This window comes from Harpia harpyja, chromosome W (genome assembly GCF_026419915.1).
Source record: "Harpia harpyja isolate bHarHar1 chromosome W, bHarHar1 primary haplotype, whole genome shotgun sequence".
Lineage (NCBI taxonomy): Eukaryota > Metazoa > Chordata > Aves > Accipitriformes > Accipitridae > Harpia > Harpia harpyja.
In genome coordinates, this window is record NC_068968.1 from 10112514 (window position 1) to 10139795 (window position 27282).

At 43.7% G+C, this 27282-nt stretch overlaps 1 protein-coding gene and 1 long non-coding RNA gene across 2 annotated transcripts in view; both read right to left on the minus strand.

The window, feature by feature from the left end:
* LOC128136117 (tyrosine-protein kinase Fer-like) overlaps window positions 1-27282 on the minus strand; it is a 194526-nt gene that overhangs the window by 138273 nt on the left and 28971 nt on the right. The window contains exon 4 of the mRNA XM_052775260.1: window positions 26273-26372. Within this exon, the coding sequence (XP_052631220.1) occupies window positions 26273-26372 (100 nt within the window). The remainder of the gene's footprint in view (window positions 1-26272; window positions 26373-27282) is intronic.
* Window positions 855-1151, minus strand: LOC128136125 (uncharacterized). The gene is made up of 2 exons (XR_008233263.1): window positions 1120-1151; window positions 855-1050 (listed from the first exon to the last, which is right to left on the minus strand). It is a non-coding gene; the product is annotated as an uncharacterized LOC128136125 (long non-coding RNA).

Here is a 27282-nt window from a genome sequence, read left to right on the forward strand (position 1 = left end):
ACAGCAGCCGGGAGAGAGAGGAATGAGAATATGTGAGAGAAACAACCCTGCAGATACCAAGGTCAGTGAAGAAGAAGGGGGAGGAGGTGCTCCAGGCACCGGAGCAGAGATTCCCCTGCAGCCCGTGGGGAAGACCACGGTGAGGCAGACTGTACCCCTGCAGCCCATGGAAGTCCACAGTGGAGCAGATATCCACCTGCAGCCCGTGGAGGACCCCACACCAGAGCAGGTGGGTGCCCCCAAAGGAGGCTGTGACCCCATGGGAAGCCCACGCTGGAGCAGGTTCCTGGCAGGACCTGTGGCCCCGTGGAGAGAGGAGCCCACACTGGCGCAGGTTTGCTGGCAGGACTCGTGTGACAGTCTGATAAATTATAGTCAATGTCTCAAACATTCATTAAAGAACTTTGGTGGGGAAAATGGCCTCTGTAAAAACGCTGGAGTTTTGTGAACAGGACAATGTGGCCGGAGGAGAGGGACCCACGGAGGGTGGGACCGTGCTTCTCCAAAGCCGCAATTCCTTATCTTAAGTGACCAGGAGAAGGAGCACAGCATATGTGCCTGGAGGAGGGGGCCCCACGGAGGATGGGACTGTGCTTCCATCTTAAGTGGTCATGCCAGCAGAAAAAGAGAGGCAACTCCCCAATGAACCCCCTCAAAGCTCACCGACCAATTCCAGAGAACCCCGGGAACGTGAACTGCACATGTCGAGACCACCGACTAACACACTATAAAAGAAGGGAGGACGAGTTCTCAGTGCGCGCCCTCTGGAACTGGATCTCTATGCTGGCTGGACCAACGCTGGACCCAGGACTGGTGAAACCCTTTTCTTCTCTCTTTCTTTCTCTCTTTCTTTCTCTCTCTCTCTCCCCCTCTTTTTCTTCTCTCTTTTCCACAGTCCCTACACCTCATCCTTTTAAACATAAACCGTTGACCAAGTCTGGGACTAGGAGTGGATCCAGCTGCCCCTGGGCTCCTCTTTGAGAAGGAGTCCAGAAAGCAAGGGGGTCCACTCTGAACCTTGTGACTCAATGGGAGGGCTCTCCATATTTTCTTCTTTGAATTGATCCCCAAATAAGTAAGGCTTACGTATGGTTAGCACGTGTTGTACAGTTCACTGACACAGTTTCATGTTCCTTTTTCTGCTTCTTTTTCTACACCTCCCTTCTCTTTTCAAACAGCGGCTTAATGACATGATGCAAGGTTCATATTGATAAGTTCACTTGTACTTGGGCAAGGTTAGCTTGGTTGAATAAATGTTGATTGTTGTTTGAACTCCCCTGGTGGTGTTTCACCTTAATTCTGACAAAGGAAATCCACGAACCTGAGTTGCTCCAACTTTGGGACGTGACAACTTGTGACCCCGCAGGGGACCCATGCTGGAGGAGTCTGTTCCTGAAGGACAGCATGCCATGGAAGGGACCCACTCTGGAGCAGATCATGAAGAACTGCAGCCCATGGGAAGGACTCACGTTGGAGAAGTTCATGAAGGACTGACTGCCATGGGAGGGACCCCACGCCGGAGCAGGGAAAGAGTGTGAGGAGTCCTGCCCCTGAGGAGGAAGGAGCGGCAGAGACAATGTGTGATGAACTGACCGCAACCCCCATTCCCTGTTCCCTCTGCACTGCTTGGTGGGGGAGGAGATAGAGAATTCGGGAGTGATGTTATGCCCGGGAAGAAGGGAGGGGTGGGGGGAAGGTGTTTTTGAAATTTGGTTTTATTTCTGATTACCCTACTCTGGTTGATTGGCAATAAATTAAGTTAATTTCCCTGAGTCGATTCTGTTTTGCCCATGACGGTAATTGGCGAGTGATCTCTCCCTGTCCTTACCTCGACCCACGAGCCTTTCAGTATGTCCTGGTTTCGGCTGGGATAGAGTTAGTTTCCTTTCTAGTAGCTGGTATAGTGTTATGTATTGGATTCAGTATGAGAAGAATGTTGATAACACACTGATGTTTTCAGTTGTTGCTCAGTAGTGTTTAGACTAAAAGTCAAGGATTTTTCAGTTTCTCATGCCCAGCCAGCAAGAAGGCTGGAGGGGCACAAGAAGTTGGGAGGGGACACAGCCAGGACAGCTGACCCAAAGTGGCCAAAGGAATATTCCATACCATGTGACGTCAATGCCTAGTATATAAACTGGGGGGAGTTGGCCGGGGGGTGCAGATCACTGCTCAGGGACTTAATTTTCCCTAAGTCATGTCTGTTTTGCCCATGATGGTAATTGGTGAGTGATCTCTCCCTGTCCTTATCTCGATCCATAAGCCTTTTGTTATATTTTCTCTCCCCTGTCCAGCTGAGGAGGGGGAGTGCTAGAGCGGCTTTGGTGGGTACCTGGCCTCCAGCCAGGGTCAACCTACCAGAGTGAGAAACAACAGAGGGAACACCAAGGTCAGAGGAGTATGATGTACTCCATGGCAGAGCAGATATTCCTGAAGGGACTGCAGCCCATGGAGGACCCACTCCAGAGTAGAGGAAGAGTGAGAAGGAAGGAGTGACAGAGAGAAACCACTATATCCTGACTGCACACACACACCCCTGCAATCCCTTCCACTGAAGGGACTGAGTGTAGCCAGTAGCAATAACAAGGAGGGAGGAGTCCGGAGTGAAGGAGTGAAGTTGAGCCTGAGAATGGGGAAGGAAAGGTCTTTTCCTTAAGTGTGCTTGTTTCCCAATACCCAAATCAGTACTCAAATATTTATAGTAATTAGCAACAAATTAAGTTAAATTCCCCAAAGTTGAGTCTGTTTTGCCTGTGGCAGTAATTGGTAAGTGATCTCCCTGTCTTTATTTCAACCCACAAGTCTTTTTGCTCTCTCGTTCTTCTTATTTTCTCCTCCCCCAATCCCACTGCGGTGAAGCGTGTGAGCAAGCAAGCGGTTGTGTGGATGCTTGGCTGTGAGCCAAGGTCAACCCACTACAGGGTACAAAACATTTGCAACTACTAAAGGACACAAAAGCAGAAAGACAAAGCTCTATAAATATATTAGGAGTAACAGTTGAAGGACACGAGATTAATTTCTTAATGGAATGCACAACAGAGAAGGCTGAAGGATTTTATGCCATTTTGCTTCTAAGAAAGAAATTTGGTAACAATTAACCTAATAAAATTTTAACAGTAAGATAGGCTATAAGATGAAGCGAGAAAAAAATTGACTGTCTGGCTACGTTAGAGGCATTTCCATTACATGATTAGACAAAGTTCACACTAGAGCAGATGCTCCCAAACTGTGGTTTACACATGCATATCTGTGTGGTACACATACCAAACTATATATAATACATAGCAACAGTAGTATGCAAGTGCCCCCATGAAGGAGCTTTACCTGAACTCTAAAGTAGGATCTTGACATAGGGGTTTTGATTGATAACCAATGAGAACTACCTTTGTGCATGTCGTGGTTTAAACCCAGCTGGTAACAAAGCACCACGCAACGGCTCGCTCACTCCTCCCCCCCAGCCACGGTGGGATGAGGAGAAATATAAAGGCAGGCTCATGGGTTGAGATAAGGACTGGGAGGGATCACTCACCACTTATGGTCATGGGCAAAAGACAGGCTCAACTTGGGGAAGAAACAAAGTCAATTTAATTTACTACAAATCAAATCAAAACAAGGATATTAAGAAGTAAAACCAAACCTTAGAACACCTTCCGCCCCCACCTCTCCCTCCTTCCCGGCTCAACTCCACTCCCGGTTCTCTCTACCTCTTCCCCCCGGCGGCGCAGGGGAACAGGGGATGGGGGTTGGGGTCAGCTCGCCACACATTGTCTCTGCCGCTCCTTCCTCCTCAGGGGGAGGACTCCTCACTCGTCCCCTGCTCCACCGTGGGGTCCCTCCCACAGGAGACAGTCCTTCACGAACTTCTCCAACGTGAGTCCTTTCCTCAGGCTGCAGTTCCTCATGAACTTCCCTGGCATGGGTCCTTTCCGCGGGCCGATCTTCGGTCACACACTGCTCCAGCACCGGCTTTCCCATGGAGTCACGGCCATCTTTGGGGGCATCTGACTGCTCCAGCATGGGCTTCTTCACAGCCTGCAAGTGGGCATCTGCTCCACTGTTCACCTCCATGGGCTGCAGGGGGACAACCTCCCGTCTCACCATGGGCTGCAGGGGCATCAACCTCCTCAGGTACCCCTCCTCCCCCTCCTTCTTCACTGACCTCAGTATCTGCATAGGCATTCCTCTCACATTCCAATCCCCCTACTCCCTGCAGGTTCCCCTTCTTAAATATGTTATCCCAGAGGCGCTACCGCCGTCACTGATTGGGTCGGCCTGGACCAGAGGTGGGTCTGACTTGGAGCCAGGGGAGCTTCTAGCAGCTTCTCACAGGAGCCACCCCTGCAGCTCCCTCCCCCGCTACCAAAACACTCCATCACACAAACCCATAACAGTGCAGTTGCTGACCCAAGCCATCTAATCAGTAGTCCCTCATACTACTTCAGACTGTCAGGGCATAGATAGCATGGGCCAGTGGCTACCTGCTGAGGGGAGCCAGGGGTTGTGGTGGATTCCTGGGCTGGCAGTGGAGGGGGCCTTGCCAGCCTGACCCACCAAACCCAAACAAGGCAACAGGGCAGGCTGGTGGGGGCAGTCTCCAGCCCAGGGAATCAGGCACTTCCACAGGAATTCGCAGAGGCCAAGTCAGAACATCAGCCTGCAAGTAGGGGTCATGATCAGGCCTGGTGAAGGTACCCAGCATCAGACCCAGCCCTGGGGTGGCCAGGCAGGAACATGGCGACAGGGCTGGGTAGAGGCCAGGCTGGGACATCAGCCTGTGGGTCAGGCCCAGCTCAGTGGGGCTCATGGCCACGCAGGGCAGGGCTGTGGCAGAGCTGGAGACTGACTGGCACTCCTATGGTATCACTGAGGCAGGGACTGACAGCCCTGTGCTGAGCTGAGCTGAAATAGGGCCCCTGAGCCTGTGGGCAAGGGTGGGGGAGGCTGATGAGAGCCAGTAAGGCCTATTAGTACCCTCTGGGCCTGCACAGGCTTCCCTTTTGCTTTTGCACACTTTCTAAAAGCTCCATTGTATTATGTGAGTTATTGTCTCAGTCAAGCCTTTCAAATGATAACACAGGAGGAGAGGAAAGTAGACAGGATTCATACAGGAGTATTGTTCTTACAACATTCTTAAAACACACAAAGAGACTGTAGCTTTTTCAGAGTTCAGAATAGTCTCTTTTTCTTATCTCTTGCTTGTTCTTTAGAACTACTTGTTTCCAGTAACCATTCCCTACAGTGTCTGAAACTTGCCCTGATTTGATGTTTGGCTGGTAGTTGAATCATACCTTTGTTTGACCTTGCAGTGTTCTTCATACTTCTCAAATTACACATTATTTTTCACATTAGATTAATATTTTTAAATCTTGTGATTTATATTAATATAGTTTCAATTAAATCTTATCATTTCTATGCTATTATATACTATGGAACATGATAGCCAAAACTCTACTCTCAAACTCCTCAGCTTAATCTGTTCTGTTACAAACTGCATGAAAGAGCATCAGTCACTGTCATGAACAAAACCTTTTCTCTCTCTTTTCCTTCATACCATGACATACAAGCACTAAACAAGTTATTCTCCTTTGGGCATTTTTAGAGGGTTCTTTTGGTCATCTCATCCATTTTTTGGTTTATCTTTATGTGGCTCAGATATACAATCAATATTTTTATTTTAAATTACTATCCAAAATTCTTAGCATCAATTAGGATATCTGTTTATTTCCCAAGAAAAGCAAAGGAGTTTGGTTTTGGATTATGGTAATTTTCTCTATTAAAACTTCACTAGGGCATCACAGCATTTTATTTCAGAAAAATTTAAAATGGAAATGGAAAATAATATTAGGGGAGTATCAGGGCTTTTTTTTTTTTGAATGAAGCAACAATACTCCTTTGAGAAAAGATGCCAGTTTTGAGAGTATAATGTTTCAGACAAAAAAAACCCCTTCAGTTTACTTTAGAATCTTTTATTTTTCTAAACATCAGCACTGAAATGTAAAACTAAGTCGAAGCATACCGTAATGCATTAGACATTTACCAGTGTTTAAGAAAGCAGTTTTTCAAATAATTCCCCACAACCACATCTATCTTTTCAGCTACATGTTTTTCAGCATTTCTAATAACCAAGGTAACTCCTGAATTTTTTGTTGTCTTCACATTTGTTTATCAATAACAAACCTCCCACATAGTCACTTCCTTATTTATTTCAATTCTGGAGACGCACATTTTCACAGAGGATTATTTCTGTGTCTAGAAAAGAATGTTCCTTTATACTATTTGTTTGCATTATGCTACTGAAAAAATTTTTATACAGATGAATGAGATGACTAAGGCTTTCAAATAGGTCTTATGATCCTTTAACAACAATTTTTTAAAGCAATAAAATATTTTTAGAGAATCCTAAAGCTGGGCTTAAAACTGCTTCTACAGATTGATAAAGAGAGAGAGTACTGGTGGGACCCCAGCATTTCCTTTCTCCTAAGTCAATTTTGGTAAGGACTAAAAACTTCTTAAATTAAAGCAAACAATTAAAGAACCTAGGTATGACAGGGAAAAAAAAGACTAACCTTACAGTGATATACCAAGCCAAAGTAGCTAGGTATATTCAAGGTAACAGACTCCCAATACTGAAGAAAAGTTTACACAATTTACAGTGAATTCTTGAGAAAGCTTTGTTGCTTACCAATTTGGGGGGCAACCCTCTAATTTGTCCTTTTCTTCTATTAAGCCTTTCCTCATAGTTTGATTTCTCTAGTCTTCCATCATTGAATAGAAAAGATGAAGTCATAACACCTTGTAGAACTTACCTTATAATTGATTATTCTGTATTACCTATTTAGTTGATCTTAGGACCTCCCTGATCCCATCATCTGCTTAAATGAAGTATTTTATGTAATACTGTGTACATCTAAATACCATAGGTGATTATGAAAATGATTTCTTCATTTGATAGTTCTTATTCATCCTGGGAAAACTGCTAGTGCATTAACCAACTACATGGATTTTTGTGGGATACTTGGAAAGTAATGGGCACACAGTGAACAATCCAGACTCGATAGAATTGATCAATTTGTGAGCCAAGGATGTTTTGTAGGCAGCAGACTTCAAGGATGCTTTGCTTGTGGACACATATTTAGCTAACGGTAGTAAGAGCATTCCAGATGCCTTTAGAAGGCCTTGAACAGAATAAACAAGAAGACAAAAAAAGAAAGATACCACTTAGAAGAACACAGGTGCGCATTCCACGATAAAGGGAACTTGGCAAAGAACCTCAATTCCACAGCTTATCTTGACCAATTAGCCTGAGACAAGTTTCGCATGTTTTAGTTAATACAACCAATTATGCCTTATGTTTATGCGCATGTACAGTGTTGTTACTGTGTGAACAGTAACTAGAATGAACATATAAACCGAGCTATCTTGGCAATAAAGTGGCATCTGCTTGATCATATTGATTGTGCGCAGTGTCCGTGACTTCCGCGTCAACAAGTGGCGCCCGAACAGGGACCCTCGGATCGGTGTTGAATTCTACAACAGGAACCGACGGAGAGAGGGTGCGGAAGCCGGCCGGAGGCGAGTGCTGCCCCGGCACTCGGGAAAAAAAAAAGCGGTACCGGTACCGTCGTGGGAATCTCGTCCTGATCAGGCGAGCGGCCGGGGAGGAGATGGGGTCCACTATGTCCAAGGAAGAGGCAGCAGTGGTTAAGCTCCTCCAACATATGCTCTCTACGAGAGGATTAAGTTATGACTCGTCTACCCTGAAAGCCCTGCTACTATGGGCGAGAGAAAAAAGCTTACTCCCTACTTTTGGAGATGCTTTTGCCATTCCTACTTGGGAAAAGATAGGGCAAGAATTATGGCATAACATAAGTTCGGGTTCAAAAGAGGCGAGCAGATATTCCACCATGTGGAAGTTAATTATAGAAACTTTAAAAGATATGAAAGCTGAACGTTCGGCAGTAGCTTCTGCTTTTGCCGCACTGCAGCCCGAAGGGCCACAAGGGATGCCATCCCCGGCGAGCTTCACCTTTGCGCCACCACACATTCCAGCCGTTGTTCCAGCCCGTGTATCCGGCGCAGGGGCTAGTGCAGTCAGGAAATCTGCGGTAGCAGATCCAGAGCCCAGAGATCAGCCCTTAGAAAAAGCCGACAGCCTGGCAGAATTTCCACCACTACCAGCAGAAGAGACGGAAAACAACTTAGTCTCTAATTCTCATCCTTCATCACCTAAACCAGTTGCCTCATCCCTGTATCCACCACTGCCACCATCCACTCTCCCATCCCCGCTCGAGGGAAAGGAGGAACGGGCAATAGGTTCGGGGGATCCACAACTAAAGGAACTGGAGCCGTCGGTGAAGTCCGAGCCATCGTCTTCAACTTTTCCTGCGCCTCCACCACCCTTCAACGCAGGATTTTCATCGTTCCCGCAACCACCTCCAATGAATCCTTGTGTTTCCCAGGACATATCGGGTGAGATCGGTGCTGTGGCTCCTTTGCCACAGCCACCTCCGGCGACCTTATTAACAGGGAGTGGGGTGGGAGATCCGGCAAAAAGATGGAAGGGGGTAATCAGAGATGCTTTGATTGAAGGTGAAATTATTCCATCTGTGTTCCCAGTTGTGGCAGGGGCGCATGGGGGTTCCATTTGGGAAACGTTAGACTGGAAAGTTTTAAAGGAAACTAAGGCAGCAGTCACTTAATATGGGTTAAAATCACCATACAGTCAATCTGTTATTCAACATGTATTTTCTGCACATTTATTGACACCATACGATGTTAAAATGATTGTGCAAATGTTACTGCTTCCATCCCAGCAGATTCAATTTTATCAAAACTGGCAAGCGACCTGTGAAAATGCAGCCGCTATCCCACGACAGAACGGGGATCCTTTGTTTGGAGTGCAAGCTCAAATGTTATTGGGGGCAGGTCCTTATGCCAGATCAGGATGGCAGGCACAATTTGCCATAGAAGTTTTACAACTCAGTCAAGATTTAGCTTTTAAAGCATTGAACAGAAACCTTTTAATTGGTGTGGGTACAGCTTTTGAGCTTAGTACCTGGGAAGCTATCGGAACCTCCCTATGGGATGAAATTAGTGACGGGTCTAAAGAAGTTAAAGGTCTTACAACTTTATGGAAATTAATGAAAGCAGATCGTAAAGCATCTGCGTCTGCTTTTGCTGCTCTCTCTCCCACCACAAGCGAAGGAGAAACGCGGGGAGAAAAACATAATGCAGCGAGAGAGACTTTTGGAGCTTGTTTGCCTGCTCCTGTGCCCTTGACTTCTGCTCCACTCCCTGGGACTGCCAATATTAATCAGCCATCTGACAGTTCCCAAGCCTCCCTAACCGTATGCTTAAAGGAAACCCTACAGAATCAGGAGGCTGCTGTGAAGCGAGAAAAACCGCCAACCGTATCCTTTGATGCACGCCCCCCCCCCCCCCACTTTCCTCCTCCTTGCTACATTTGGCCTGTTATGGGTGACACACATAAGTGAAGAATGGATGATCCAACAACCAAAACAGAATGTATGGGTAACTTTGGTGAACATAACGCATCAAGAAGCTATATGTCTTTCTGTCGCTACCCCTGAAAACCCTTTTTCTACCTCTTTGGTGGGGTTACCTCTAGACACCTGGCCAGATCCAATGCCTGAATTTTCCCTTTGTACTAACCCACAATCCTGTGTCGATAATTGGGACGGTGTGTATGCACACCTGCCTCAAGTAATGCAAGAACCTCAAGAGTTAGAGTTGTCAGGATCAGTCATCATGAATGCCTGTGTGATGTTTAATTACACCTATAACACCACTCGAAAGGGTCAGAATGTAAATGCTATTTTGCCTGTATATAGAAATGCTACAGCTTGGTGTAACTATATCTATTCCAGAATATCACGCTTTTTTTTTTCTATTCCAGCTGCTTTACCTGCAGGGATGTTTTTAATTTGTGGGGATAGAGCGTGAGGGAATTCCATTGAAACTTAATGGGAGGCCATGTAGCCTCGGACGACTTATATTACTAACACCTGATATCAATATGATTCCCAGTAAAAAGGCTCACAATAACTAACACAGGGTTAAGTGGATGACTAACAAGTTTAAGAATTACGAGATGGTTGAAAGATTTGCTTATACATGGCTTAGTTATTTTAATTGTAATATTAGCAGTTGTAATGATTGTACCACGTATCATAAAAATAGTTGAACGTATGAGTGCAAAAGCATTTCATGTAACTTGGCTTACACACACAAAAAAAAAAAGGGGGGGAATTGTGGGAGATTTCATGGAAAATGGGGGACATTTCTTTGAGCCTGATTATTTGGAGTTAGCATAAGTAGGCCGCAGTTACCATGAGTGGGCCAGAGTACGTGACAGCTGCAGTATGAACGGACTTTGAACCACCAGAAAAACAACGGACATGAGGAACTTGGACAGTGGAGCAATTAATAAACAAGATAACAGAACTGCAGAGGCAAGAAGGAGCTGCAAGAGCTTTAACGCAATTAAGAAAGCTGTCATTTCGGCTTACAGCATTTAGCTGCAGGATGGGGACTTAGGAGTTGGTTTGTATCTTTGTTAAAAAGCGGGGTTTCTTTTATTCTTGTATATTTTATTAGGTATAATGTTGCTTTTACTGTGTTTAATTAATTGTGCTCATAGATCTTGTAGGTTACCTTGGCCAACATAACAGGTCAAGATTCTCTGTGCATTGCAACCGCATCACAAAACCCATGAACCAGTAGACAGGATGGCTATGACTCGTGCAGAGCGCCTGGCCAGCGAGCGTATGCATCATAGGCTCCCCATATTGCAACCGAGGCGGATTTTGGCACCCGCTGGCCACGTGTGCTGAAATCCGATCCTCTGCAAATGTATAAATACCGGGATTTTCTGAAGAGCATCGGGCTGGTGTACGGCAAGGCCATCGTTGCCTCCATGGGGACGCCCATGTAAAGCTGGCACCTACCGATTGCTGGGCTGAGTTTGCGGTGCAAGACGGCATGCAATGTTGCAGAATAGAGCTGCTATTGATTTTCTATTGCTAGCACATGGTCATGGTTGTGAAGATTTAGATGGAATGTGTTGTATGAATTTATCTGATCACTCTGAATCGGTCCATAAAAGCTATACAAATGATGAAGGACCAAGTTCAAAAACTGCAGGTTAGTGATGGTTTGGGATGGTTAGACAGGCTGTTTACCCATTGGGGAATTATGGGATGGATAAGAGATCTGTTAAAAATGTTGGGAATTGCTTTGTTAGTATTGGTAGTCTTGTTATTAATTATCCCTTGTATACTCAGTTGTTTAGGAAGGATGGTACAGAATGCAATGGCTAAAGTCTGGATTGTTCAAAAACAAAAAGAGGGATTTGTGGGATACTTGGAAAGTAATGGGCACATAGTGAACAATCCAGACTCGATAGAATTGATCAATTTGTGAGCCAAGGATGTTTTGTAGGCAGCAGACTTCAAGGATGCTTTGCTAGTGGACACATATTTAGCTAACGGTAGTAAGAGCATTCCAGATGCCTTTAGAAGGCCTTGAACAGAATAAACAAGAAGACAAAACAAGAAAGATGCCAATTAGAAGAACACAGGTGCACATTCCACGATAAAGGGAACTTGGCAAAGAACCTCAATTCCACAGCTTATCTTGACCAATTAGACTGAGACAAGTTTCGCATGTTTTAGTTAATACAACCAATTATGCCTTATGTTTATGCGCGTGTACAGTGTTGTTATAACCAATCACTAGGTGTAACTAGGCGCGTGGACAGCTCATGCTAACCAATCTCTAATTTGCTTATGCGTGAACAGTAACTAGAATGAACATATAAACCGAGCTATCTTGGCAATAAAGTGGCATCTGCTTGATCATATTGATTGTGCGCAGTGTCCGTGACTTCCGCGTCAACAGATTTTTAAGCATTTTTGTTTCCCATTCTGAACCCAGCCTCACTAGGCTTCTACAAGACCAGAAGTCAAGAGGCTTTAAAATAATTTATACTGATCTACAAAGTACTTTTTATGCAAACTACCTCAACTAAACTAAGATAGCTTTGATTATTAGTTCTGTCTCAGGAAGCAAACTCTAAAATTTACTGACCAGCCTGAAATACCATCACTCTCCAAATAGAGATGCAAGTGCAGTGCTCTTAATTAACATGGCTTTCATAAGACCTAAATCACAAAAATGGACAGAATAAAGAGAGTATGTTGGCTTTTAATCTCTAAGGTCTTTTTTCCCTTTGTCTTGTAAGAGACTTAAATGAATTTGCTTTTTCAAAAAAAGAAAATCACGCATTCCCTCCTCCACTCAATATATTTCTAAGAGGATAACTTGTTTTTCCCCAAACCTTATTTAACAAATTCATGACTGCAAGTGACAAATAGTTTTCTGATGGAGAAATACCTATTTATATATACATACAAGTTTTCAGAATACTGAAGATCTAAACTTCTGAGCTAAGAATAAAGTTATCTGTGTAATGAGTATCAGCAGTTAAGATAGATAAACAAATAATAAAGCATAAAGTAAGAAAAATAAAAATGCAATCTTATGCACTGCTATAACACGTTTGAGCTAATAAATAACACTAGTAAATTCTCTCAGAATGATGAGTGCTGGTCTGTGAGAACTGAGTAGTGCACATCCCAGGGCTGTATGTCTATGCTGAATGGAAACAATATGCCTAAGCTGGTCCCAAACTAACTCCACAAAAAGCCACCAGGATCTCTTGGCACCATGCTCCCCAGTGTTCCCTACGCTAGAAACTTTATTTCACGCACAAGAAACAACCCTAGCCCTTGCAAGTACTGGTACTCTCTCTGAGCTGGAATGCGTGAAATACAGTATTTCTTTTATTCACCCTGCTAACATCTGTAAATAACACAGGCCAGTTCAACTAGCATTACTAGTTTCATCTTACAATGTGAGTTTCAGGCAAAACCAAACTCAAAACCCTAAGAGTTTCCCTGATCTCAGTGACATCTAAAGACAACATATGCCACCAGGAGATGTAATGGTATAATCACGATTATACAAACAGCTCAGAATGAATGCACCAGCAACCTAATAAAAGTATTATCTGACCACTCAGCTATTACAAAGAGTGGCAGGGCAATAACTTGGTTTAACCAAAGCTTTTTCAACAGCTTCCTTATTTATCATAGATATAGCTTTTGTTCTGTACCACTTCATTATATACCAATGGAATCAGAAAACATTTTCCCAGCAAATACAATATTGTATAATATGCTAGGTGTACTGTTAATATTATTAGTGTCCTCTAAATCATAAAATCGCCAGGGAACAGAAGGCAACCTAGGGCTTGCAAATGTGATTTAATTTTTATTATGCTACTGCAATTCCACATATGTGTACAAAAAGATGAAATTATATGCTTATCTACTGGGTCTGGCGTTAACTTTGTTCATAGCAACCCATATGGTGTTATTTGTTGCTAAAAGAGCATTGATAACACATCAATGCATTGGCTATTATTGAACAGTACCTGCACAGCATAAAGGCTTGCCCCTGCCCCTGGAAAAGCAAGTAGGCTAGGGGTAGGCAAGAGGTTAGGAGCAGACATAGCCAAGACAGCTGACCCAAACTGACCAAAGAGATATTCCATATTCGAGGACATCATGCTCAGCAATAAAAGCTCAAGGAGAAGAGGAAGGGGGGACAGTCGGGGTTATGCTGTTTGTCTTCCCAAGCAACCATTACGCATGCTGAGGCCCTGCTTTCCAAGAAGGGGCTGGATAGCTGCCTGTCCATGGGAAGCAGTGAATCACTTCCTCTTTTTGCTTTCCTTATGCACAGAGCTTTTGCATTCCCTATTAAACTCTCATTATCTCAATTCATGAGTGTTCTCACCTTCCTTATATTTTTCTCCCCATCCCATGGGAGAGGGGAGTGGGCAAGAGGCAGGCTGGGTGTTTGGCTGCCAGCTTGGGTCAACTGACCACAGGACTTCTTGGTGCCTCACATAGGGCACAAAAATGGATTGTAGTGGGTGAACCTCAGCCAGCAGCCAGATGCCCACCCAGCTGCTCGATCACTCCCCCTCCTAAACAGGACAGGGGAAGAAAATAGGATGAAAAAGGTCATGGGTCAAGAAAAAGACAGGGAGATTGCTTACCAGTTACCATCACAGGCACAAGACTCCACTTGGGGAAATTTATTACCAATTAAAATAGATTTGGGTAGTGAGAAACAAACAAACAAACAAAAATTAAAGCTCCACCTTCCCCCACCCCCCTTTTCCCAGGCTTAACTTCACTCCCAACTCATCTATCCCACACCCCAATAGAACAGGGGGAGGATGGGGGGTTACAGTCATAGAATCAGGACAGCCCACTTTGGAAGGGACTGTCTTGTCCAACTTTTGATGGGAAAGGGAGCCTAGATGAGATTATCTTAGCACCCTGTCCAGTCATGTCTTGAAAACCTCCAGTGATGAGGACTCTACCATGTCCCTGGGGAGGTTGTTCCAGTGATTGATTGTTCTCACTGTAAAAAAAATTCTTTCTTATGTTGAAATGAAACCTCTCCCAGTACAACTGGTACCCGTTGCCCCTTGTCTTCTCCATGTGACTCTTTGTGAAGAGAGAGCTTCCGTCTTCTTTGTAGCCACCCTTTAAGTACCAGAATATTGTGATGAGGTGCCCCCCAAGCCTTTTCTTCTCCAGGGAGAAAAGACCTAACTCCTTCAGTCTTTCCTCATAGGGCAGGTTCTCCAGCCCCTTGATCATCTTCATGGCCCTCCTTTGGACACTCTCCAGTCTGTCCATGTCTTTCTTGAATTGTGGGGACCAGAACTGGACACAGTACTCCAGGTGCAACCTGACAAGTGCTGAGTAGAGTAGGATGATCACATCTCTATCTCTGATAGTAATGCCCCTGTGGATGCAGCCTGGGATCCAATGTGCCTTTGTTGCTGCAGCGGCGCACTGCTGACTCATGTTCAGCTTGTTGACCACAAGGACCCCCAGGTCCCTTTCAGCAAGGCTGCTCCCCAGCCACACAGATCAAAGCCTGTACTAGGCTCTTTGGTTATTCTAACCCAGGTGCAGGACTTTGCACTTGTCTTTGTTTAACTTCATACTGTTCTTGCTAGTCCACTCTTCCAGCCTGTCCAGGTCTCTCTGTAAGATGGCTCACCCTTCTGGAGTGTCCACCTCACCACCCAGTTTAGTGTCATCAGCAAACTTAGTGAGGGTGCTTTCAATCCCATCATCCAGGTCATTTATGAAGATGTTGAACAGTTGGGGCCCAGTATCAACCCCTGGGGGACCCCACTTGTAACAGGCTGCCAGCCTGAGTAAAAACCATTGACCACCACCCTCCGAGTGCGGCCTGTTAGCCAATTTCCTACCCATCTTGCAGACCACCCATCCAGTCTGTATCTTGCCAGTTTGTCCAGGAGACGGCTGTGGGAAACAGCATTGAACACTTTGCTGAAGTCCAGGTAAACAACATCCACTGCTCTCCCCATGTCAACAAAAGATGTTATTTTGTTCTAGAAGGTGATCAGGTTAGTCAGACATGATTTGCCCTTGGTAAATCCATGTTGGCTTTTCCTAATCACTTGCTTCATTTGGCTTGTGATAGTTTCTAGGAGGACTCGTTCCATTACTTTCCCAGGGACTGAAGTAAGACTAATGGGCCTGTAGTTTCCTGGGTCCTCTTTTGGGCCTTTCTTGTAGATGGGTATGACATTTGCCCTCTTCCAGTCATTAGGGATATCCCCTGATCTCCACAACTTTTCAAAGATTATAGACAGTGGCCTCGCAACAATGTCAGCAATGTTAGAATAGAATAGAATAGACTATTTCAGTTGGAAGGGACGTACAACGATCATCTAGTCCAACTGCCTGACCAATGTCAGCCACTTCCTATACATTTATGTGGGTTGAGACCTTGCAAGAGGCCGCAGACCAGCCCTTCCTCCACTACTGGTGGGTTGACACATGCATTGTCATAGCTACTTGATCCTGTGATCTGTGGTCCAACTACGTCAGTAAAGATAGAGGCAAAGAAGATACTGAGAACCTCTGCCTTGTCAGCATTAGTAGTGACTAGCTTCCCTGCCCTGTTTAGCAATGGGCCTCTGTCTTCCCTGGGCTTACTGCTCACGTACCTGAAGAACCCTTTCTTGTTGTACTTGACATCTCTGGCCAATTTCAGTACTAGCTGAGCCTTAGCCTTCCTGACTGCATCTCTGCATGCCCTAGTAAGGTTCTTGTAGTCCTCGATGGCTATTTGGCTGCCTTTCCATAGCCAGTACACTTCTTTTTTGCTTTTAAGCACATCCAAAAGCTCTTTGTTAAGCCAGGGTGGCCTCTTGTTCTGCTTTCTTCCTTTCCCTTTGTAGGGGATGGACTGTTCTTGTGCTTTCAGGACGTTGTTCTTGAATAACTCCCAGCCCTCACAAGCTCCTTTGCCCTCCATGGATGCTTCCCATGGAATCCCTCACAGTCGGACTCTGAGCATCTTGAAGTTGGCTCTTCTAAAATCCAGGATCTTTGTCCTACTACTGGCCTTCAGCATGCTTGGCAGGATCTTAAACTCCACAATGTTGTGGTCGCTGTATCCAAGGCTACCATTGGTAGTTATGTTGTCAAGTAAGTCTTCTCGGTTTGTGAGCAGTAAATCTAGCAATGCGTTGTTCCTAGTCGGCATGTCTAGCATCTGTAGCAGGAAGCAGTCCTCAATGCATTCCAGGAACCTGATGGACGACTTGTGCTGTTTTCCCAACAAACGTCCGGGTAATTTAAGTCACCCATGAGGACCAGGTTCTGTTGTCCTGAGACTTCCTTGAGCAGCCAAAGTAAGGTTTCATCAGCCTTGTCATCCTCATTGGGTAACAGATACCTAACACAAGATCCCCCTTGGTGACGATCCCTCCAATCTCGATTCAAAGGCATTTGATAGAACATTCATGGACTCCATAGCTCACCTCCATACACTCAAATTTCTCTTTTACATGAAGTGCAACTCCAACTCCTCCTTCTTCCCTTCTGTCCTGGTTTTGGCTGGGATAGAGATAATTTTCTTTCTAGTAGCTGGTATAGTGTTATGTCTTGGATTCAGTATGAGAAGAATGTTGATAACACTGATGTTTTCAGTTGTTGCTCAGTAGTGTTTAGTCTCAAGTCAAGGATTTTTCAGCTTCTCATGCCCAGCCAGCAAGAAGGCTGGAGGGGCACAAGAAGTTGGGAGGGGACACAGCCAGGGCAGCTGACCCAAAGTGGCCAAAGGGGTATTCCATACCATGTGATGTCAATGCCTAGTATATAAACTGGGGGGAGTTGGCCTGGGGGATGTGGATTGCTGCTTGGGAACTAACTGGGCATCGGTCTGCAAGTGGTGAGCAATTGCATTGTGCATCACTTGTTTTCTATATTCCAATTCTTTTATTATAATAATAAAATGACAATAATAATTATTATTATTATTTTCTTCCTTTCTGTCCTATTAAACTGTCTTTATCTCAATCCACAAGTTTTACTTTTTTTCCCCGATTCTCTCCCCCATCCCACTGGGTGGGGAGGAAGTGAGTTAGCAGCTGCGTGGTGCTTAGTTGCCAGCTGGGGCTAAACCACGACACCTTCCTATCTTTCCAAAAGAGTCAGTACATAACAGTTCCTCTCTGCTGTGCTCCTTTCTCCTCACACTTTTCCCCTGCTCCAGTGTGGGTTCGCCATGGGCTGCAATTACTTCAGGAAGTATCCCACTGCTCCAGAATGGGGTCCTCCTCAGGCTGCCTCCTGTGCCAGACACATCCAGTTCCAGACAGCTCCGTAACAGACCTACCACATGCCAAAGTTGAGCCCATCAGCAAAGTTGGTGGCACCTCTGTGAAAACATATTTAAGAAAGGGCAAAAATGCTGGATAGGCAGAGGATTGGGGGGGGCAGGGGAAGAAGTGAGAAACAGCAGTGCTAACACCAAGGTCAGAGAAGGAGCAGGAGGAGATGATCCAGGCACCAGAGCAGAGATTCCCCTGTAGCCTGTGGAAGAACCCATGCCAGAACAGATATTCACACTGCAGGCCCTGGAAGACCCCACACCAGACTGACCCCATGCCAAATTTCAATATCATTACACTTGCAAAATAGAGAAATTTCTAAATTGTTCCTTTGTGTGACTTGCATAACTTCTTAGGTTGACCAGCTTGTAAAGGTATTGTGCAAATTTACAAGTAATTGAGCATGCTCTAGCCCAGGGACAGAAGACAAAGTCAGATTTTCTATGCGGTAATTGCCCACCTCTGCTCTAGGCAGATGAGGCCAGATACCATAACGGTGACTCTGTTTACCAGAGGAAAGGTACTATTTTACAAAAGTGGAACTGGAATGCCTAGGAGAGAGACTAGAACTCACTGGTAAGGAAATAAAAGGAAAAATTATAGTCTCAAGTTGAACATTGGTTTGGAGAACTAAACTCTATCCTAATCCCCATGAATAGCTTTATATCTTAGGTAAGTTACTCAAACCAAGCTTTTATAAAACATTCGTTTCTTTTATAGGACATTCCTCATTTCTAAGGAGTAATTCGGTACTCCAGGTCCTATTTGCAGCAGTGCTGGATGCTCACAGATAGTATGAGGCCAATGGAAGTCATGCTTCAAATTTAAGATGACCTTTATAATCTGGGATGCCAGCTGCCCAAAATCCAAAGATATTATTTTGTGCTATATATTACAGAAGTCTAATGATATGTTACATAAATATAATCTTTATCATCCAAGCTTGTAAGGCACTGAAGGACACATTCACTGTCAACACACTATCCAATATCATGGAAGGGAAAAATTAGATCAGATCAGAAAAAAACTATAAATCTACTAAATACTAAAGAATATTTAATATTCACCCAAGCATTGCTTTTCAAAGGTACAATTTAATTAATTTATCTTGAAAAAGTAGCAACAAACAGGATTAAAATACCTTACCAAATATAAAAAAAAATTCTAGGTATTTCAAACCCAGTTTTAGAATGAATACACCATTTGGAATATAAAAGCAAATAATACTAGGCAACTGAATGGCAGCTGATAATCAAATGCTCTCTTTCCTACCTTCTTTTGTTAACTCCCCGTTCTGAGTTGGCCCAGAAGACTTTTTAAGAATACAAAGGGACACAGCATAGATACTTTCCCTCACCCACACCCCTTTAAAAAAAAAACAAACCAAATAAAAAACCTAACCCCCCCCCCCCCATCTGTGAATGAGACATGGTAGCAATCACCTTTTTTGTTTTCATTAATTTCGGCTGTAGTTTTTCATGAGAAATAGTAAAATTTTCTTTAACCATTTTAAAATAAAAATATATCTATTCTATTGAACCTCACAATTCTAAAGGGCATGCTGCTGTTCTGCAGTTCTTTTTGAAAAGGGTTTTGTTGTTGTTTAGTTTGGTGGGGTTTTTTTTCTTTCATGTGGTATTTTATGAGAAAAGAAAAAGAAAAATCAACTCTGATCTCTCCAAAATTGTTATCTTATACAGCAGAACCTGAGATGTAGTAATAAATCTTCCCAGGATAAATGTTTTTATTGCTGCTTCCTTTAACATTTACCATAAACCTCAGATACTCCAATACTTTCACCTCTTCAGTAGCTTATGCAACCACCAAAAATCATCTTAAATCATGTTTATTATTAATTGCTATAATCCTTGTCTTCCTAATCATTAGCAGAAAGTCTTTCTGGGCCCAAACTCCTTCCACATTACTTAACAGTACTTCTCCCACTCTGATACAGAACTTGTGTAAAGAAGCTCAGGTGATAGTGTACACCCATGACAAACACCCTTCCAAATCCTAAAGCATTTGTCAAATCCTCTGGGTTTTTTTTACTGCTGTCTGTTGGCTCTCAAGGAACTTCCTAGACAGCTTCAGTACATGCCTCAGATATTAATGTTTCATTTCTCTATTAGCTCTCTTAAATTGTAACTACCCTGCTAGAAGATGAGCTCCATGGCACATCCTTTATTTCTAGATCTCCTATTGTTCAGATAAGTGTGTGGGCTGGAGTACTTAACTTTCTCCTTATGCATGCATCCAGGCTTCTCCTAGACACCAAGTTCCTTGGTAACAAAAGAAAGCACATGCCAAGATATTGTCCCTGCTATAGCCATGATATGACACTGGGCCTGGAAGATGTTCCCAAATACTACAATCTAGCCCTGACCTTATTAGCATTAAAAGCATTACTTCTTTAGATCATTCTTCATATACCTCTTTACCAATAAAGATTTATTCCATTTCAAGTTCTTTCTTATCTATAACGAAGAACTTTGACTGTTTACCCTAACCGCTGAGTCCTTTTTGTGCTCTTTTGAAACACATTTCTTGTAAAAGCTGATGTATGTCTTTTAAGAAAATTTTTTTCATCTTACTTTCAATACTTGGTTATGCCCTCCCAATCTTCTGGTAGGTACTGTACCTGGGTTTTTTTGTAAAAAAAACCCAAAAACCAAAAAAAACCCCAAACCACTAGTTACTCAGACCTCCATAACTTGTTCACCTCACAAACCAGCTTGACAATTCCAGGGCTCAGAAACCCTATGAAAATACCATGGCTTAAAAAAATTACAGCAGCTCAGCTGACCTGAACTGATTTACTGATTTATTATCTACACCACTACAACTACAAAAATATTTGTAATCAAGAACACAGCTGGGGCAGAGGCATAAGAGAAGCTGTAAGACATTTAATTTTGCAATTCTTGGCAAAAAAGCTGCAACATTTTTCTGAGGGTCAGTTTGTTAACTGAGATTTACACTAAGATGGTACAGAAAGCAAAATTAAGTAAGAAATATAATAATGGAAGACATATTAAATGGAAGAAGGAATAAGAAGGTTAAGGAAAAACCACAATAGAATTAAGTGTCTTAAAAACAGCACTTTTTTGTTTTTGTCATGGTTTAACCCCAGCCGGCAACTAAGCACCACACAGCCACTCACTCACTCTCCCCCCCAGTGGGATGGGGGAAAATTGAAAGGGTAAAAGTGAGAAACTCATGGGTTGAGATAAAAACAGTTTAATAATTAAAAAGAAATAATAATAATTTTTTTGAAATGTAAGGAAAAGAGAAAAAAAAATCAAAGATAAAAGGAAAATAAAACCCAAGAAAGACAAGTGATGCAAATGAAAACAATTGCTCACTACCAACCGACCGATGTCCAGCCAGTCACTGAGCAGCGGCCCCCCTGCCAACCTCCCCCCTAGTTTTATTGCTGAGCATGACATCATATGGTATGCGATATCCCTTTGGTCAGTTGGGGTCAGCTGTCCCAACTGTGTCCCCTCATAACTTTTTTTTCACCTCCAACCTACACAGTGGCGTGGCAGTGAGAGGAGCAGAAAAGGCCTTGACGCTGTGTAAGCACTGCTCAGCAGTAAATAAAACATCAGTGTGTCATCAACACTGTTTCCAGCACAAATCCAAAACATAGCCCCAATACAATCTACTATGAAGAAATTTAACTCTATCCCAGCCAAAACCAGTACAGTTTTTTATTTTTAAAAAAATAATAATAATTCAGTTGTATTGGGTTTACATGGAAAGGTTTTGATAGCAGGGGGGCTGCAGGGTGGCTTCTGTGAGAAGACACCAGGAGCTGCCCCCATGCTGGACAGACCCAGTTCCAGATGACTCCAAAACAGACCCACCGCTGGCCAAAGCTGAGCCAATCAACAACACTGGTGGCACCTCTGTGATAACATATTTAAGAAAGGGTAAAAAAAAACCCCAACACTGCACAGCAGCTGTGAGAGAAAGGAGTGAGAAAAAAAACCAACTCAGAAACACAGTCCTGCAGACACCAAAGTCAGTGAAGGAGAGGGAATGTGATGCATGCACTCAACTCCTTGACCAAACTAGTGGTAGTTTGGTTCAGCCTCCAAAGGAAGTAAAGGCCTAGGCTGTAACCGGGCCAAGAACTTCTCTAGTTCCAGTCTGTTCTTTGAAAACCCACACAGGAACAGGGTGACACGGTGAGCATTGATGCATATGAGCTTGGAAACTGGAACACCAATCGTGTGATTAACACATGAATACCAGGTGGTTCTTCCAAGACTAATTTGTCAAGGAACAAAGTAAGTTGTGGGTACAAGGAGTCACATGCTTACCTTTTCCATCGCATGTAATTTGACTATAAGCCAACCACTTTATTCCATAAATATGACAGCCTGAGTGAGCTATTTTTGAGCTCTCCCTGCTAAGCAGCTGGCTGCATGGCAGCGATCTCCCCTTGAGCTGGGACGCCTCTCAAGGTTACTCTTCGAGGTTGAGACCCTCCCTTACCAACTGCAGATCTTTGGTAAGTGACCAACATTGTGAATACCCTTGTATTATAGTGCACTAAGATTTTGTATTGGTAACTTTGAATTATTATTACATCCTCTGTGCAGTAAGTAATAGAGTGAATCTTGCCATCAGACTTTGTTAAGTCTCACTTTTACAAACATCTTACTTCAATAAAACCACTTTTGCGGATACCTTTGGTGGTGGTTCTTTAAGCAGTCTAAAATCTCCCCCGTGACAGGGAATAGGTGTATCAGGGGCAAGAGCAGCCTGTGGTGAAGACCATGGTGAAGCAGGTTGTCCCCCTGCAGCCCATGGAGGATGACATTGGAGCAGATATCCACCCTGCAGCCTGTGGAAGACCCCATGCTGGAAGAGGCGGATATGCCCTGAAGGAAGCTGCAGCCATGGAGGGCCCACACCAGAGCAGGCTCCTGGCAAGAGCTGCAGCCTGTGGAGAGGAGCCCATTCTGGAGCAGGTTTTCTGGCAGGAACTGTGGCCTGTGGGGGACCCACACTGGAGCAGTCCATTCCAGAAGGACTGTACCCCATGGAAAGGGCCCATGCTGGAGAAATTCTTGAAGAAATGCAGCCCGTAGGAAGGACCCACATTGGAGCAGTTCATGAAGGACTGTATCCCATGGGAGGGGCTCCATGCTGGAGCAGGGGAAGAGCATGAGGAGGAAGGATTGGCAGAGACAAACTGTTAGGGACTGACCACAACCCCCATTCCCCATCTACCCTGCACTGCTCAGGGGAAGGCAGAAGAGTTAGGAACAAAGAAGTGAAGTTGAACCTGGCAAGAAGAGGGATGCAGGGGGGGAAGGTGTTTTTTGTCTTTGCTTCTCACTATCCTACTCTGTTATTAATTGGCAATAAATAAAATTAATCATCCCCAAGGTGAGTCTGTTTTGCCTGTGACTCTAATTGGTAAGGGATCTCCCTGTCATTTTCTCAACCCATGAGCTTTTTTCATCTTATTTTCTCCCCCTGTCCTATTGAGGAGGGGGAGTGAGAGCAGCTTAGTGGAAACCTGGCAACCATCTAAGGTTAACCCACCACATCAGTTAATCAGGAAACCATCAAAACATTGCAGTTACTGAATAGCCAAAACACTCTTTGATTTCAATGGGAAAGTTTGGTGCATAAGGAATGAAGAACAATGACCAGAACTAGAACAGAAAGAAGGAATAAAAAGAACATATTAGATCACAACATCCTGTTATAATTTTAATATTATGTACTATAAGTTCCCATGTTATGTAGTTGCTTGGGGATAAACTTCAAATTAAAGCAACATAGAAGACAGATAGGGAACTAGATGAAATTAACAACTGAGTATATATTTACATTTTTAAATTAACATGAACACCAGTTAAAAAAAATTAAGCTAAACAGCACTAAGTATAATTTCTCTTATCCGATGCCATTTTGTCTTTGAACAATAAACGTTCAAATATGTAAGGGTATGTGGAAGGAGAGTGTCTGCTCCTTTAAGGGTATCTGGTCAAAGGAGCCATAAACAAGAGCAGACAGAGAAAAATCTGAGGGACAAATGATAAGGGAGGTCATGATAAGAACAAACCTGGCCAGTCATACTAATTGGTTACGATATGTGGAGTGTGAGAGTTTATTTCTTCAGCCTGTAGGATAAGGAAAGGGAAGGAGACACAACACAGAGACATAAAATCTGACCAATTAGCCTTGACAAAGACAATAACCAGAAACAAACCTAGTCAGTCACACTAATTGAGGGGCTAGCAAGAAACTGCAGGCAAACTATCAAAGCAGCTGGTTGCAGGTAGAATGGGACCAGTCAGTACGCTTGTCTGGCTGAGCCCTGCACCTGGTCACTGGAGTCTACCCTATCTTATTATATCTTCTTATTAAATCTTTTCTTAACTATCTCTCTGCATAATCTCACTCTGTCTTGTGTGTGCTCTGCAAGGACTAAGCACCAGCTACTGGTGAGACCTGTGTGTGAGTGGAATTTGGTGCCAACTACTGGAGTCAGACAGGGGGTATAGGTGTCCTGCAGCCTGTGCTGTCAGCTACTAGAGTGAGCGAGGGTCCTAGCATCAGTAGTTGAAGGGGGCCATAGATCTCTAGACCTAGGTAGGGTCCTACAGACTTTGTGCCTGGAATGCCAGCTACTGGGTGGGATCAGCATGAGTGGATTTGGTGCCAGCTACTGGAGTCGGACCAGGGGTGTAGGTAGCCTGTGGCCTCTGGTATCAGCTGCTGGATAAAGTGGGGGACTTTAAACTCCAACCACTGGAGCGGGAACAGCGTTTGTCCCGAAAACCAGCTACTGGGAGGGACCGGTGTGAGTAAGGGGCTCAGTGCCAGCAGCTGGAGTGGGACTGCATGTCACAGCCCATGTGCTTAGTGCCAGCTGCTGGTGGGGGCTGAGTGTCTGTATCTTCCCCAAATCTAGTGTGCATGTATATTCACTAGCAAACTTCAAGCTGGACTAGCTGGCAAGTAGGAGGCCCTGGGTCTGGGCAGGGGTATCAGACGGGCAAGGGTCCATGCTGGTATACCTAGGTGGACTTGCAAGTGCAGAGTGCCTATGGGATAAGTGTGTGCATGCTTGCTAGTGAGCATCAAGCTGGACTAGCCAGCAAGTAGGGGACCCATGAAGCAGGTAAGAGGGCCCAGGATCTGGGCAGGGGTACAGAGGGGCTGTGCCAGTACTTGAGGGATCTGCAAACGTGCATGTGCTTTTGAACCTAAAGTGTCATGTGTGTGCTTTCACTAGTGACCTATCTCTACCAGCCAAAGAGGAAGGGGACTTGTCTGTCTATGTTTATGTTTTATGAGAGTCCTATACGTAGGAGCTGTTGAAGGCAGTGCCTTATCTGTGGCAGTCTGTGTAACCAGTCGTGTCAGCATCCTCTGCCTGTGTGCACGCCTGTCTCTCTGGGATACATGCTCAGCTTCGCTACTGGTTGAACCTGCAAATGGGAAAGTGGCAGTCACATTCCTCAGCCTGGGCAGAGGGACCCCAGGTCCCTGGGCACACCGGGCTGGGCTCCAGAAGCCAGGCAGGAGGGAGTCCTGGGCCAGAGCAGCTGGAGGAGGAAGCCACGCTCTTAACATCCCTCAACACGTTCATTTATCAGTTTTCGCCCAGAATTTTGGACAAATTTGGAAAGAAACAATCTTTCTCTCAGCACCGATAGCTACTATACTGCACTATGAACTATAGTACAACAGAACCAAGGACAATAAGTATCATTTTAGGCAGTCATACAAAAAGTAAAGATGGATCTTAGAATTATATTTACACACTGCCGTCCAATTAATTTTCTTTAAAGAAAAAAAAAATAATCTTAGGAAGCATGTAAAAAACCCACCAGTCATTAACAAGATATTTCAACAGACAATAGAACAAAGGCTCTCATTTACCTAATCATTAGTACAAATCAACAGGAATCAAAAAACATGCAATTTGGACACACCATTCCCTTAAAAGCTTTAAAACGTCCCAGCATACCAATGAATTATTTTCCCCCTTTTGCTTAAGGTTAAACAATTTGGATCCATTCTACTAAGTGTCAAGAATTGATGTCGCTGCCACTGCAGCAACCATAAAAGATCACAGGATGTAAATAGGCTGCAGCTACAATGTAGATGAGACAGAGCTGCAACCTGCTTACCACTATTACAGTGGATTTGAGCAATTTTACATTCAAAATATGTCCACTGAAGGAATGATGAGTTTAGAGCAGAGCTACCATTTATTTTAAGGAAGGGCTATCATTTGTTTTGATTTTCAAAAACAGTACCATCAATATATATGACAATTAGCCTTACTTAAGACATTTTGGTTTTTTAATATTGCAATCAAGTTGCTTAAAATAAAAACATTGTCTTGTTTCACTGTAAGAGTTTTAGTACATTCTAAAACCACAATAATAAATAGATAAAATTAATACAAGTCAGTCATACCTTTAGCCACAGCTTCTTTATACTTTTCTTTGGCAGAATTTACTTCTTTTATTAGTTGTCTATAGCTAGATTTTAGTTTCTCCAATTCTGTCTTCGTGACCTTTAAGAAAACAGAAATATAAAATGTATTAAAAATACTCAAACTCAACATTACTAACAATCTTGCCATTAGTGAAAAAGAATTACAGGATTTTTTTTCTAAAATAAGCATATTAAATTTTTTCATTAGCTCGAGGTTATCTTAAAAGGCTATTACTTGTTGTCACAAAAACAAAACCAATAAATGTAAGGGATGAAATTGAGGCCTGAAACAGTTTCCCTATTTGTATCAGTGCAGTACAGTGTAACAACAAATGTTTAGGAAACATAGTTTATCATAAACATTAGTACATTTTAATCAAGTGGAAAAAAAGATGCTTATTAAAATCACACTAGATGGAAAAAGTTCTATACGCTACTCTCAATCTCCACCTCAACACCAACCACGTTGCTGGAAGAAAGAAGAAACAGTGCTTTTCCATCTCTCAGTAGAGCTTTCAGACTGATTTTTTCAGACCTGATTTTTGACAGTTGCAACTAACCTTTCCCCAGAGCACCTGAACGAAACTGATTCCCGTCAGCTTCACTGCTTAGACACAGCACTCTCAACATCAGCAGGGAGACTGACATCAGTTTTTATTCCACCACTAATGCTAAAAGTAACAGAAAAGGTCCTGAAAAGCTCTACCTGCAGACTTAAATATTTGGTTTACACTTGATTCATATTTTAGAATAGAGACTAGAATCCTACTTCTACCCAAAACATTCTGGACAGTAAGGAGCACTCATTAACAAAAGTTTTTAAAGCTCTGATCCTAAGGACGTCAAGGGATGTTATAAGTGGCCACCACCTCCAGCAGCTTCAGAGCCCAGGGATTCCTTCTGACAAGCCACTGGAGACCCCCAGAGACCTGGGGATCTCCATCCCAGGCCAATGGATGTGGCTGCTGCTTTCAGGTACAACCAGTAGC